Consider the following 14070-nt stretch of genomic DNA (forward strand, 5'->3'; position numbering starts at 1 on the left):
ATAATAAAACGAAGAAACATGCAAAGACAATATATACACAAATACTAAAGTGTTTCCTTTTGCTTGTTATGTCTGAAATCAAAGCTAAAGTAAACTTAGAAATGATGGTAAAATAGTCCCTTCTGTATGTATCCTTATGTTGAGAAAAGATCAGTGAAATATTGCCTGTTCTTAAAGTTCTTTGCTCTAACTTTTCTGTCTTCTTATCTTTGTTTTTTTTTAATTTTTAAGGTCAGAGTTATTTATCCATTGTTTTAGGCTTTGCAGTTGCATTAGTGACTCATTCATGAAACACTGAAAAGCTGCATGAGTACTCTGTGAAGGGGGGTGTTCTAAAGCCTGAAGATGCATTGTGAACCCGATATTCACATAGTCCTTGACCTCACATCTTCTGTAGAGAAAATTAATGAGCAAATTCTCTTCCCAAACCGATTACTGTATCTGCCAATCCCATTGGCACAGGGATAAGACTAGCTCTTGAATGGTAGATACTTTCTTTAGGAGAATTAAAAAGTCACTCTGGATTCTAAAAGATCCATTTCTGTGAAGAAACTTGTTTCTGCATAGGTTGGGACTAGAGTCCAGGTTTCCGATTTCCCAGACACTGGTGTTTTATCTATTTTTCTATTCTTCAAGTCCATCCTCATTCCTGGGTGGGACAAATGTGTTTCTCACACAATAAACTGTCCTGAAAATAGACTATGAGAATAAATAATGCAAAAACTAAAATTTTCTTAGGAAAAAAATCACCATATTTTCTCTGAAAAAATAATTACTTTATAAGGATTACTGTACAGGGAGATTTTATTGTTTCTTTATTTTTATTGCAAATAAAAACAAGAATTTCACTTTTATTCTTTTGGGAGAAATAAGATACAGAAATGAAGTGGGGTACACTGGTGATGTTTTACCAAGAACAGCTTGCAATAACAGGTTAGGACTCTGAGTGTCGCTGCTTACCAATCAGGGAAACGACAACCGGGAATTTAACGCGAACCACAAGATTTCTGCATCACAAAGCACTGACCCTGGGGCTTTAATAAAGCTCCAAACTGAACCCCCGAGCTCCAGCCGGCAGTGCAAGTACATTATCTGGGAATACTAAGATCCTGAGGCTCCTCAGGCCTCCACGAAGGGAAAACCCAAGCGCAAGCTTCTCCACGGTGGTGTTGTAATGGCGGCTCCTCCTTATCGTCCAGACTGCAGCAGGCTGAGCAGGCTGGTTGGGATTTGCCTTCTCCTGGGGACCTTGTGGGAAATCCGGGCCGAACAGATCCGCTACTCTGTGCCTGAGGAGCTAGAGAAAGGTTCCTTCGTGGGCAACATCGCCAAGGACCTGGGGCTGGAGCCCGGGGAGCTGGGGGAGCGCGGAGTCCGCATCATCTCCAGAGGTAGGACCCCGCTCTTTGCTCTGAACCGGAGAAGCGGCAGCTTGGTCACCGCGGGCAGGATAGACCGGGAGGAGCTCTGTGATAGATCTCCAAAGTGTGTAGTAAGCCTGGAGATTCTCCTAGAGGACAAAGTGAAGATTTTTGGAGTAGAAGTGGAAATAATCGATGTTAATGATAACGCGCCCAACTTTGGGACAGAGCAAAGGGAAATAAAAGTTGCTGAAAATGAAAACCCTGGGACAAGATTCCCTCTTCCTGAAGCTTTTGATCCGGATGTAGGGGTAAACTCCCTGCAGGGTTACCGGCTCAGCTCGAATGCGCACTTCTCCCTCGACGTGCAAAACGGGGCTGATGGGATAAAGTACCCTGAGCTAGTGTTGGAGCGCGCTCTGGACCGAGAGGAAGAGGCGGTTCACCACCTGGTTCTCACTGCCTTCGATGGAGGCGACCTGGTTCACTCTGGCACTACCCGGATTTGTATAACACTTGTGGATACCAATGACAATGCCCCGCTATTCACTCAACCCGAGTACCACGTGAGCGTTCCGGAGAATGTGCCAGTGGGCTTCCGAATTGTCACCGTAAAAGCCACTGATTCAGATGAAGGAGCCAATGGAGAAGTGACATATTCTTTCCGGAAAGTAAGAGATAAAATATCGCAGCTATTCCAGTTGAATTCTGTGAGTGGGGATATAACAATACTGGGGGATCTAGATTATGAGGACTCTGGATTCTATGATATAGATATAGAAGCTCACGATGGCCCTGGTCTCCGAGCCAGAAGTAAAGTACTGGTGACAGTTCTGGATGTAAATGACAATGCTCCAGAAGTCATGGTTACATCTCTCACCAGCTCTATCCAAGAAACTTCTCCTCCAGGCACAGTAATTGCACTTTTCAATGTGCATGACAGTGATTCAGGAGAGAATGGCCTTGTCACCTGTTCTATTCCAAATAATCTGCCGTTCACACTTGAAAAGAGCTATGGAAATTATTATCGATTGTTGACACACAGAATGCTGGATAGGGAAGAAGTCTCGGAATATAACATCACAGTAACTGCCACTGACCATGGAACTCCACAACTGTCTACAGAAACTCACATTTCACTGCAGCTGACAGACATCAATGACAACCCTCCTGCCTTTTCTCATGCTTCATATTCTGCTTATGTTCCTGAAAACAACCCCAGAGGAGCCTCCATTTTATCCATGACTGCCCAGGACCCTGACAGCATTGAGAATGCCAGAGTCACTTACTCCCTGGCTGAAGGCACACTCCAAGGGGAGCCTCTCTCCTCCTATGTCTCCATCAACTCTGACACCGGTGTTCTGTATGCGCTGTGCTCCTTTGACTATGAGCAAGTTAGAGACCTGCAACTACTGGTGACAGCCAGCGACAGCGGGGACCCTCCACTCAGTAGCAACGTGTCTCTAAGCCTGTTTGTTCTGGATCAGAATGACAATGCACCAGAGATCTTGTACCCCACCCTCCCTACAGATGGTTCCACTGGTGTGGAACTGGCACCCCGCTCTGCAGAACCTGGCTACCTGGTGACCAAAGTCGTGGCAGTGGACAGAGACTCAGGCCAGAATGCCTGGCTGTCCTACCGCCTGCTCAAGGCCAGCGAGCCAGGGCTCTTCCTAGTGGGGCTGCACACGGGCGAGGTGCGCACTGCACGTGCCCTGCTGGACAGAGACTCACTCAAGCAGAGCCTGGTGGTGGCTGTTCAGGACCACGGCCAGCCCCCTCTGTCGGCCACCGTCACACTCACGGTGGCTGTGGCTGACAGCATCCCAGACGTTCTGGAAGAGCTGAGCAATCTGGAACCCTCCGCCAATCCTGATGACTCCAGCCTCACTCTGTACCTAGTGGTGGCAGTGACCGTGGTCTCCTGCGTCTTCCTTGCCTTTGTCATCGTGCTGCTGGCACTCAGGCTGAGGCGCTGGCACGAGTCACGTCTGCTCCAGGCTTCAGGAGGGGGGTTGGTGGGGATGCCCGCCTCGCACTTTGTGGGCGTGGACGGGGTGCGGGCGTTCCTGCAGACCTACTCCCACGAGGTCTCCCTCACAGCGGACTCTCGGAAGAGTCACCTGATCTTCCCGCAGCCCAACTATGCGGACACGCTCATCAGCCAGGAGAGCTGTGAGAAAAGCGAGCCACTTTTGATAACTCAGGATTTGCTTGAAACAAAAGGAGACGCCAGTCTTCATCAGGTAGGTCAATGTCGCCACACTGAAACATGAGCTGGCAGCAGTGTCTTTAATGGTATGAGCCCCTATTGTAAAGATGTGTACCAAATCGTATAAAGGACTTCTTTTCAGTATTTTATTGCTTTAATGGGGAGGGATAGATGACCCTTCAGTAATGATCAAGGTATCTTCTGCATCTAAAAGGTATTTGTTTTTAACTCCTCATTTTAGTCTTCATCTAATAATAGTTTCAGCGACAATTTCTTTTAAAACAATTTTTAATCCTCACCTGAGGACATTTTCTCATAGCATTTAGAGAGAAAGGAAGGTAGGGAGAGAAAGAGAAGGGAAAAGAAAGAGGGAGAAGGGGGGAAGGAGAGGGGAGAGAGAGAGATTTGTTGCTTCCCTTATGTTACCTGACTGTGAATTGAACCCACAACCTTTCATTTATGGGACAATGCTTTTCAGGGCTTAGCCACAATTTTTTAATTTTATAACTCTAACCACATCACTTCTTTAAATGCCATTGTCCTTTAAGTCTCACTGAAAGTATCAAAGTGTAAATAGAAGGCAATTGTGAAAATCCATATTAAAGCATTCTCTCTTCTGAAGCTATTGTTGAATCTGGGCTGAGTAATTTTTAAATTTCATCTTTTTTAAAATTTCCTCTTTTTATACCCAACATATTGTTCTTGAAGTTTACCTTTTTTTTTTACTTGAAGGGCTATTTTCCATTATAAATAAACAATGGGAGTTTATGAATACCAGGGAAATGTTTCACATTTAGGTGTGACTTTGACAGTGACAGTCTCTCAGTTGGACTGGTGTATTTTCAATACTTTGCTGTCGCAGCTTGTGCGATGCACCAACAATGCCTGTGTGAGATTCCTTCGGTGCCACCAGCAATACTGCCCATTTTATTTCACTCATTTCATTAGGTTGTAGGAGTAATTTTAATAATATCTGAGTTTCCTACTATGGCATCACTATAAGACACTTCTCTATTTCTTAAAAAGCAAAATCTTGAAAAATCTTTTCTTTTTCATTGTGAGAACCTCTTAGGTAACTTGAATTCTGAACTTATATAATTTGTGCTACTTAGTAAATAGGCCTTATCCCTGTTCCTGAAAATTGCTCTCAGGTGGCCCTGTCACTGTGTGTCTCTGCAATGATCTGATATAGGTGGAAATATTTTGTGTACAGGGGATATGCAACTTTTGTTCCTTACACCTTCATTTAGTTCTGTTAGTTAATTTGGAATTCATAATTGTCTAGAGCTACACACATTGGTGATATTTGGATACCTGGAAATTGTAGCAATAGGTTGTGTCTGAATTCAACTCAAAGAGGGTTTCAGTTTCTACTTGCTTTTGTCACCATGGGAGGTCATGGAGTCGTGGTGCAGTACACAGGGTGAATAACGTGATAGGAATGACCAGCTGACATAGAGAGAAGAGGAAGTAACAAATGAATATTGGGGAAGAAATCACATCTAGGAGAGATTATATACAGTACTGAAGCTTTAAAATATAATTTGGAAATATCAATTGGCCTTAAACTGTGTCAAACATATTTGGATGGTGGTACTGGGAATACATTCCAGAATCAGAAAGATACATATTTTAAATGACTAGGAGAACAATATATGTAATAATAGCACATGGAAAATATAATTTTGTTTGAATAGGTAGTGGGTTGCTTTTAGAAAGTATGATTTCCAGTTAAAAAATTATTGTACAACCATATGGTGGGTTACTAAGCAACTAAAAAATAAATGGAAAAAATAAATGGAAACCCTCATTATGTACTGATATGAAACGATCTTCAAAATGTAAAGAGTGAACAAAGAAGGCTGCAGAACATTGTGTACAAATATATGCTTTCATATATGTATAGAAGAAGAGGAGAACATTTATAAAATTCTGCTTCACTACACAAAACTTATCTCTGGAATAGTGTACACAATAAGGGGAAAGAATTTCCTCTGGGATAAATGTGTTGTTAAAAACAGAGAGGAAAAGTCTATAGAATATGCTGAACTATGTGAATGTATACCTATTTAAAAACGAGTAAATACAACTCCTAAAGAGGAAAAAAAATGCTCTTTGCAAAATATCTGCAAGCTATTGGAGCAGTTTCACGGGAAAACCTCTGGGCGTCGCTGCAGGTCAAAAGAAGAACGAGAGGATATCAGAGACGCATTTGGGAGCCTTTCAAAGGGTAACTTCCTGCTCAAGCCAACCGCTTGGGAGAGGCCGGTACAGATTCGGTTACAGAAAACAAAAGCAGAAAAACTACCCCTACCCTGGATTTTGCCACGCACGGAGCGGAGCAGTAGCGGAGGAGACAAGATGAGGCTGAGCGCAGAGAGAGGCAGCCCAGCGCGGTGGCGGCAGGTATTGTTGCCCTTTCTGCTGTCTTTGTTCCACGGAGCTCTCCCGGGCCAAATCCGCTATTCAGTTCCAGAGGAACTGGCCAAGAACTCGGTGGTAGGTAACCTCGCCAAGGATCTGGGGCTCAGTGTGCGGGACTTGCCTGTCCGGAAGCTGCGGGTGAGCGCGGAGAAGAAGTATTTCTCTGTAGACCCTGACAGCGGGGACTTACTTGTGAGCGACAGAATAGACCGAGAACAGATTTGCGGGAAGAAGCCTGTGTGTATTCTGGATTTTGATGCTGTCGCTGAAAAACCACTAAATGTTTTCCAAGTAGCAGTAGTCGTGCAGGATATAAATGACAACATTCCGTTATTCAAACAGAGAAAAACTGATTTAAAAATTGTGGAATCCACTAAGCCAGGTAAGAGTTTTCCACTAGACCCAGCCCTGGATTCTGATGCTGGTCCTAATTCGCTGCAAAGATACCACCTTAATGACAATGAGTACTTTGATCTCGTGGAGAAACAGACTCCAGATGGACGTAAATATCCTGAGTTGATTCTGAAACATTCCCTGGACAGAGAGGAACAGAATTTCCATGAACTGGTCCTAACAGCTGTGGACGGTGGAGACCCACCCCAAAGTGGCACCACCCAGATCCAAATTCAAGTCACCGATGCCAACGATAACCCCCCAGTGTTCAGCCAGGACCTGTACAGGGTCAGCCTGCAGGAGGGCGTACCCCCAGGCTTCTCCGTGCTTACAGTGACAGCCACAGACCAGGACGAGGGCATTAATTCAGAGGTCACCTACTCCTTTCATAATATGGATGAACAAGTGGAACGATTTTTTAACTTAGATAAACGAACAGGAGAAATCACGACAAAGGATAATTTAGATTTCGAAATTGCTAATAGTTACACTCTCAGTATAGAGGCGAAAGATCCCGGAGATCTAGCAGCCCACTGCAGTATCCAAGTGGAAATTCTCGATGAGAACGATTGTGCACCTGAAGTGATTGTAACCTCAGTTTTCACTCCACTTCCAGAGGATTCACCACCAGGAACAGTGATTGCCTTGATAAAAATAAGAGATAGAGACTCTGGAGAAAATGGAGAAGTTTTCTGCCGCATATTGGGAAAGACAGAGTTTACATTGAAATCTTACTCAAAGAACTATTACAAGCTGGTGACCGATGGGGCTCTAGACCGAGAGCAGACTCCAGAATACAACGTCACCATCACAGCCACCGACAGAGGCAAGCCGCCGCTCTCCTCCAGCACCACCATCACCCTGCACATCACCGACGTTAACGACAACACCCCGGTTTTCCAACAGACCGCCTACCTGGTCCACGTGCCAGAAAACAACCCGCCCGGGGCCTCCATTGCGCAGGTCAGCGCCTCCGACCCCGACCTGGGACCCAACGGCCTCATCTCCTACTCCATCGTGGCCAGTGACCTGGAGCCAGGGGCGCTGTCGTCCTACGTGTCCGTGAACCCGCAGAGCGGCGTGGTGTTCGCGCAGCGCGCCTTCGACCACGAGCACCTNATTACAAGCTGGTGACCGATGGGGCTCTAGACCGAGAGCAGACTCCAGAATACAACATTACCATCACAGCCACCGACAAAGGCAAACCTCCCCTCTCCTCCAGCACCACCATCACCCTGCACATCACCGACGTTAACGACAACGCCCCGGTTTTCCAACAGACCACCTACCTGGTCCACGTGCCAGAAAACAACCCGCCCGGGGCCTCCATTGCGCACGTCAGCGCCTCCGACCCCGACCTGGGACCCAACGGCCTCATCTCCTACTCCATCGTGGCCAGTGACCTGGAGCCAGGGGCGCTGTCGTCCTACGTGTCCGTGAACCCGCAGAGCGGCGTGGTGTTCGCGCAGCGCGCCTTCGACCACGAGCACCTGCGCGCCTTCCAGCTGACGCTGCAGGCCCGCGACCAGGGCTCGCCAGCGCTCAGCACCAATGTCAGCCTGCGCGTGTTGGTGACCGACCGCAACGACAACGCGCCGAGGGTGCTTTACCCGGCGCTGGGTCCCGACGGCTCTGCGCTCTTCGACACAGTGCCGCGCGCCGCGCAGCCTGGCTACCTGGTCACCAAGGTGGTGGCGGTGGACGCGGACTCGGGACACAATGCCTGGCTGTCCTACCACGTGCTGCAGGCCAGTGAGCCTGGACTGTTCAGCCTGGGGCTGCGCACGGGCGAGGTGCGCACAGCGCGAGCTTTGGGTGACAGAGACTCGACCCGCCAGCGCCTGCTGGTCGCTGTGCGCGACGGGGGACAGCCGCCTCTCTCAGCCACTGCCACGCTGCTCCTGGTCTTCGCCGACAGCCTACAAGAGGCCCTGCCGGACCTCAGCGAGCGTCCCACACCCTCTGACCCCCAGGCTGAGCTGCAGTTTTATCTGGTGGTGGCCTTGGCCTTGATCTCGGTACTCTTCCTCCTGGCGGTGATTCTGGCGGTGTCCCTGCGCCTGCGACGCTCCTCCAGTGCTGCTGCTTGGGGCTGCTTTCAGCCGGGTGTCAGTTCTAAGTCTGCACCGGGGGTTCTTCCCAATTACAGCGAGGGCACTTTGCCCTACTCCTACAATTTGTGCGTTGCTTCACAGTCAGCTAAGACAGAGTTTAATATTCTCAACGTGACCCCGGCCGTGGCTCCCCTTCAGGATCTCCTCTGCGAAGATGCCTCTTGGGAACCAAATACAAATCATAGAGATGGGGAGGGCCTATTTGACTCAGATACTGTTTTAAAGGTGAGTCTAATTTAATTAATTTATTTTCATTTGGGTTTCAATGTTTCTTAACAAATCACTTATCTAGGGTAGGAGTCTCCATTTCATATTTAATTGTCTTGTGGGCTGAATTTAGGCAGTTTTCTGCCCTAATTATCTTAATCTAATCAAATCTTGGTGCAGTTTTCTGCCTAGTGTGTGAGATTTATTTGTTTATAATTACAAGGCTTTACTACGTGAGATACTTCTTTTTTCATCTTTGCAGTCTTTCTCTCTGAAGGTTTATTTATATCACATTCAGGGATTTTATTACTGAAAATTGTGCTTTACTGCCTTTTTAAATTATAGTACTTCAGAATAAAGAAAACTTTCCATCTTACTAGTTTGGGGAAACTGGGAAGGAAACTCGAGGAAGAATTTTTCTCCAATGTCATGGTTATCAAGAGCAGAGCAAGGGCAGGACTGACCTGAACTCCAGCCATATAAGTGTCTTTACAAGCCAAGTGCCTTGGGATTCTAGACCTATTTTAAAGGGGTGGGCAAAGTTTGAGGTCTGTAGCGTCTGCTATTAAGAATGTATTTAATAGCTCTGGCTGGTGTAGCTCAGTGGATTGAGCACAGGCCTGCGAAACAGTGGATTGCGGTTCAATTCCAAGTCAGGGCACATGCCTGGGTTGCAGGCTGGTTCCCTGCAGGCCAACTCCCAGCAGGGGACGCACGAAAGGCAACCATACATTGATGTTTCTCTCCCTCTCTCCTTCCCCTCTAGAGATACATAAATAAATAAAATATTTTTAAAAAGAAATAAAAATTATTATTTTTAAAAGAATGTATTTAATAATGGGAGAAATCTTTCTCTCTCGTGCATAGTAGCAAATTGCTCTTGTGAAAATTGTACATTGTGAAAAATTTTGAAACCCATGCTCATATTCTGTACTTAAAACTTTATTTTTAACGTTCTATTTATAGATATAGAACATCTTCATTTTTCTACAATGTCCTATGAAGGTATCATTAAGTAAAATTTTTTCTTTCACTTAATGTACTCTCTGAAATGTCCTTTTTTTTGGGTAGTCATGAGGTTTTTCTTTTTCTGCTCCCATCTAAAGGTGATAACATTAAATATCTACCTCAACATAGGAAGTCCTCTGGCCATGTCCTCTGGCCATGTTGAGTTATGCATGTGTTTTCCTGTATGGGTGATGGACTGAGCCCTTTCCTCTGCAGTCACTGTATGGACCCCCCAAGAGCCTGCCACTGTATAACATCTAACTCCAATTTAGAGATGTTAATAAGGAAATATAAATAATGCATAGGTAACCCAACTCAAGCTCTCAGTCTAATATAGTATAGCTGCCCTATTTCTAGAGTGAAAAACTTTCTCAAAGACTTTACAACGAACAAAATAGGCCCTTAATTCTTTCTGCATATGACAACTGATACAATTTAAGTGAACTAGTAGGCCTTTTTGCAAAGGTGCTTCGAGAGCTAGACTTCTCTTCTTTCCTTTGCATTCTTATGTACAAATGGGTGTGTTTTAATAAATATATCCTAATACAATGATGGAATCTTTAACCTACAAAAGTAAGAACTACCATGGTCTAATTTAATGGATTCAATACAGGTAAGAGGCAAATAAAGGACATAGGTTCAATGGCATATTAAATACAACTTTTCTAAAGATGTAAAAAGAATCAAATAATTGATCTCAGGGGTTTGTAGAAGTCTTGCTATTTCAGAATTAAATCTTGATTAAATGTAAATAGTGCCACACAGTAATACATGAAGATTACAGCTAAATTATTAGAAATAAAATATCATTAAATACTTATGAAATAAAAACAGAATTGGTGTAGTAACTGGATAGGACTCTGAGCGTCGCTGTTCACCAAAGTGGGAAAGAAGCTGCTGCTGATGAGACCCAACTCTGCTCCTTCCGCACTGAACGCGGCACAGACCAGACAAGTTCCAGGGAGAAGCCTTCTACTCACGTGCCTCTCCCATGTCCAACAAGGAATATGTACCCTTTAACTTTAAAGAAATAAGGAAACAGCGGGCTGGAGCCAGGAGTAAGAGGAAGCTGGTCGGAGAAAAGGCAATGGCGGATCCAATGAGAGGCTGGGGCTGCGGAGAGCTGCTCCTGCTCTTTCTGTTCGTGGGGACGCAGCCAGGAGCCAGGGCCGGGCAGATCCGCTACTCCGTGAGGGAGGAGCTGGACAGAGGCTCCTTCGTGGGCACCATCGCCAAGGATCTCAGGCTGGAGCCTCAGGAACTGGCGGAGCGCGGAGTCCGGATCATCTCGAGAGGTAAGACGCAGCTTTTTGCTCTAAACCCGGGAAGCGGCAGCTTGGTCACTGCGGGCAGGATAGACCGGGAGGAGCTCTGCGCTCAGACGGCGCGGTGCTTGGTGAATTTTAACATCTTGGTTGAGAATAAAATGAAAATTTATGGAGTGGAAGTAGAAATCATCGATATTAATGATAACTCCCCAATTTTTCGTGATGAGGAAGTAAAGGTAAAGGTTAATGAAAATGCAGCCACAGGGACACGGTTAGTGCTTCCCTTCGCTAGAGATGCGGACGTGGGCGTGAACTCCCTCCAGAGTTACCAGCTTAGCTCCAATGTACACTTCTCTCTGGATGAGAAAAGTGGAAGTGATGGACAGAAATATCCGGAGCTGGTACTGGAACAGCCCTTGGACCGAGAGAAAGTGGCTGTTCACAACCTCCTCCTCACAGCTCTAGATGGCGGAGACCCCGTACTCTCTAGCACTACGCACATCTGTGTGGTGGTCCTCGACGCAAACGATAACGCGCCCCAATTCACTCGATCAGAGTACAGAGTGAGTGTTCCGGAGAATGTACCTGTAGGCACCCGGCTGCTCACGATAACCGCCACGGATCCAGATGAGGGAATAAATGGAAAATTGACCTACTCTTTTCGCAATGAAGAAGACAAAATTTCACAGACTTTCCATCTTGATTCCAACCTGGGTGAAATTTCAACAGTGCAATCACTGGATTATGAGGAATCCGGGTTCTACCTCATGGAAGTGGTAGCTCAGGATGGAGGTGCCCTTCTTGCCAGTGCTAAGGTGGTGGTCACAGTACAGGATGTGAATGACAACGTCCCAGAAATGATCCTTACTTCTCTCACCAGTTCAGTCTCTGAAGATAGTCTTCCTGGAACAGTAATCGCGCTGTTTAGCGTACATGATGGTGATTCTGGAGAGAATGGGGAGATTGCATGTTCTATCTCCAGGAACTTGCCTTTTAAGTTGGAAAAGTCAGTAGATAATTACTATCACTTATTGACGACGAGAACTCTGGACAGAGAAGAGGTCTCAGATTATAACATCACAATAACTGTCATTGACCAAGGAAACCCATCCCTGTCTACAGAAAACCACATCTCCCTGAAAGTGGCAGACATCAATGACAATCCTCCCATCTTCCCTCATACCTCATATTCCACCTACATCCCAGAAAACAATGCCAGAGGCATCTCAATCTTTTCTGTGAATGCCCACGACCCTGACAGTGGCTACAATGCCCAGGTCACTTATTCTCTGGCAAAGGACACGTTTCAGGGAACACCTCTCTCCTCCTATGTCTCCATCAACTCTGATACAGGAGTCCTCTACGCTCTTCGATCTTTCGACTATGAGGAGGTCAGAGACCTGCAACTACTGGTGATAGCCAGTGACAGTGGGGACCCTCCTCTCAGTGGCAATGTGTCTCTAAGCTTGTTTGTGCTGGATCAGAATGACAATACACCAGAGATCCTGTACCCCACCCTCCCCACAGACGGTTCCACTGGTGTGGAACTGGCACCCCGCTCTGCAGAACCCGGCTACCTGGTAACTAAGGTGGTGGCAGTGGACAGAGACTCAGGCCAGAACGCCTGGCTGTCCTACCGCCTGCTCAAGGCCAGTGAGCCAGGGCTCTTCCTGGTGGGGCTGCACACGGGCGAGGTGCGCACTGCACGTGCCCTGCTGGACAGAGACTCACTCAAGCAGAGCCTGGTGGTGGCTGTTCAGGACCACGGCCAGCCCCCTCTGTCGGCCACTGTCACACTCACGGTGGCTGTGGCCGACAGCATCCCAGACGTTCTGGAAGAGTTGAGCAATCTGGAGCCCTCCGCCAATCCTGATGACTCCAGCCTCACGCTGTACCTAGTGGTGGCAGTGACCGTGGTCTCCTGCCTCTTCCTTGCCTTTGTCATCGTGCTGCTGGCACTCAGGCTGAGGCGCTGGCACGAGTCACGTCTGCTCCAGGCTTCAGGAGGGGGGTTGGTGGGGATGCCCGCCTCGCACTTTGTGGGCGTGGACGGGGTGCGGGCGTTCCTGCAGACCTACTCCCACGAGGTCTCCCTCACGGCGGACTCTCGGAAGAGTCACCTGATCTTCCCGCAGCCCAACTATGCGGACACGCTCATCAGCCAGGAGAGCTGTGAGAAAAGCGAGCCACTTTTGATTCCTGAGAAGAAAAATGCAAACGAAGAACTAGAAGTTGTTCAGGTGAGTTTCTTTTTTCAGTAGGAATGTTTTGAGCATTGTGTTTATTTGTTTTCTCAATTATTTTTCTTTCACATTCAAATAATTTAATTATATAAATCGTGAATCATTATTTGCTTCACTTAGAGGCTGGTTTAATTTAATTTGAGAACTCATGCATTCTCCATTTATTTCCTGATTATATTTTGGATATAGTGTCTTATTATTTCAGTACGTGGATATTTTAGAAAACCTAGCCGCTATCCATAGACTTAAATGAAATGAGTACTTTATTATTTTTAAACAAGAACTCTAAAGGTAGTGAAACATAATCTCTTTGCCCAAAGACTTTCTTACACTCAAAACAGTTATTATCTTAATATTTGAGTTGTTTGATTATACTAAATCGTTAGATGTAATATTTTATTTTGAATATTTGCCTAAACACGAACACCGGATATGTTTTGAAAAGTGTATCTGCTGCTTGCATAAGGAAATTATTTATGTACTTAGATAAATTACTAGAAGAATTCAGAAAAGTTTTGCATGAGGAATATCAGAAAAATAGATTAAATTTGTATTGATGATAATGTCTGTGGCATTCTGATATCTGGTAAGTTTGGATTAAACCTTGAAATTATTGGAATGTGAATTAGTTGAGAGAATAAATCACTGAGGAGCCTTAGAATTGTGCTTTACTTTGTAATGCAGTTTAAAACCTCCAAAGATTTAGATACTGCTGCACTCATTGAATTCAAATATGCCACACACCTGGCCTCGTCTGGTTACAGGAAACCCTTTCACTTCTCAGAATCAACAGATACCTGAATGTTTGTATACAATTCTGCTTTATTTAAAAAGTCTAAG

General features: G+C 45.9%; 1 protein-coding gene across 3 annotated transcripts in view; it reads left to right on the plus strand.

The window, feature by feature from the left end:
- LOC118998350 (protocadherin gamma-C4) overlaps positions 1 to 14070 on the plus strand; it is a 136017-nt gene that overhangs the window by 13783 nt on the left and 108164 nt on the right. Inside the window, exon 3 of one of the 3 annotated variants that reach the window (XM_037062520.1) lies at positions 3542 to 3607. The exons of 1 other annotated variant lie outside the window; for it this stretch is intronic. In XM_037062520.1, the coding sequence (XP_036918415.1) occupies positions 3542 to 3607 (66 nt within the window). Of the gene's footprint in view, positions 1 to 3541; positions 3608 to 10565; positions 13228 to 14070 lie in introns of those variants that run through there. One more of the 3 variants, XM_037062491.1, reaches the window with a different exon arrangement.

Source organism: Sturnira hondurensis, unplaced genomic scaffold (assembly GCF_014824575.4).
Source record: "Sturnira hondurensis isolate 20B ecotype Veracruz unplaced genomic scaffold, ASM1482457v3 Scaffold0001120, whole genome shotgun sequence".
Classification (NCBI taxonomy): domain Eukaryota; kingdom Metazoa; phylum Chordata; class Mammalia; order Chiroptera; family Phyllostomidae; genus Sturnira; species Sturnira hondurensis.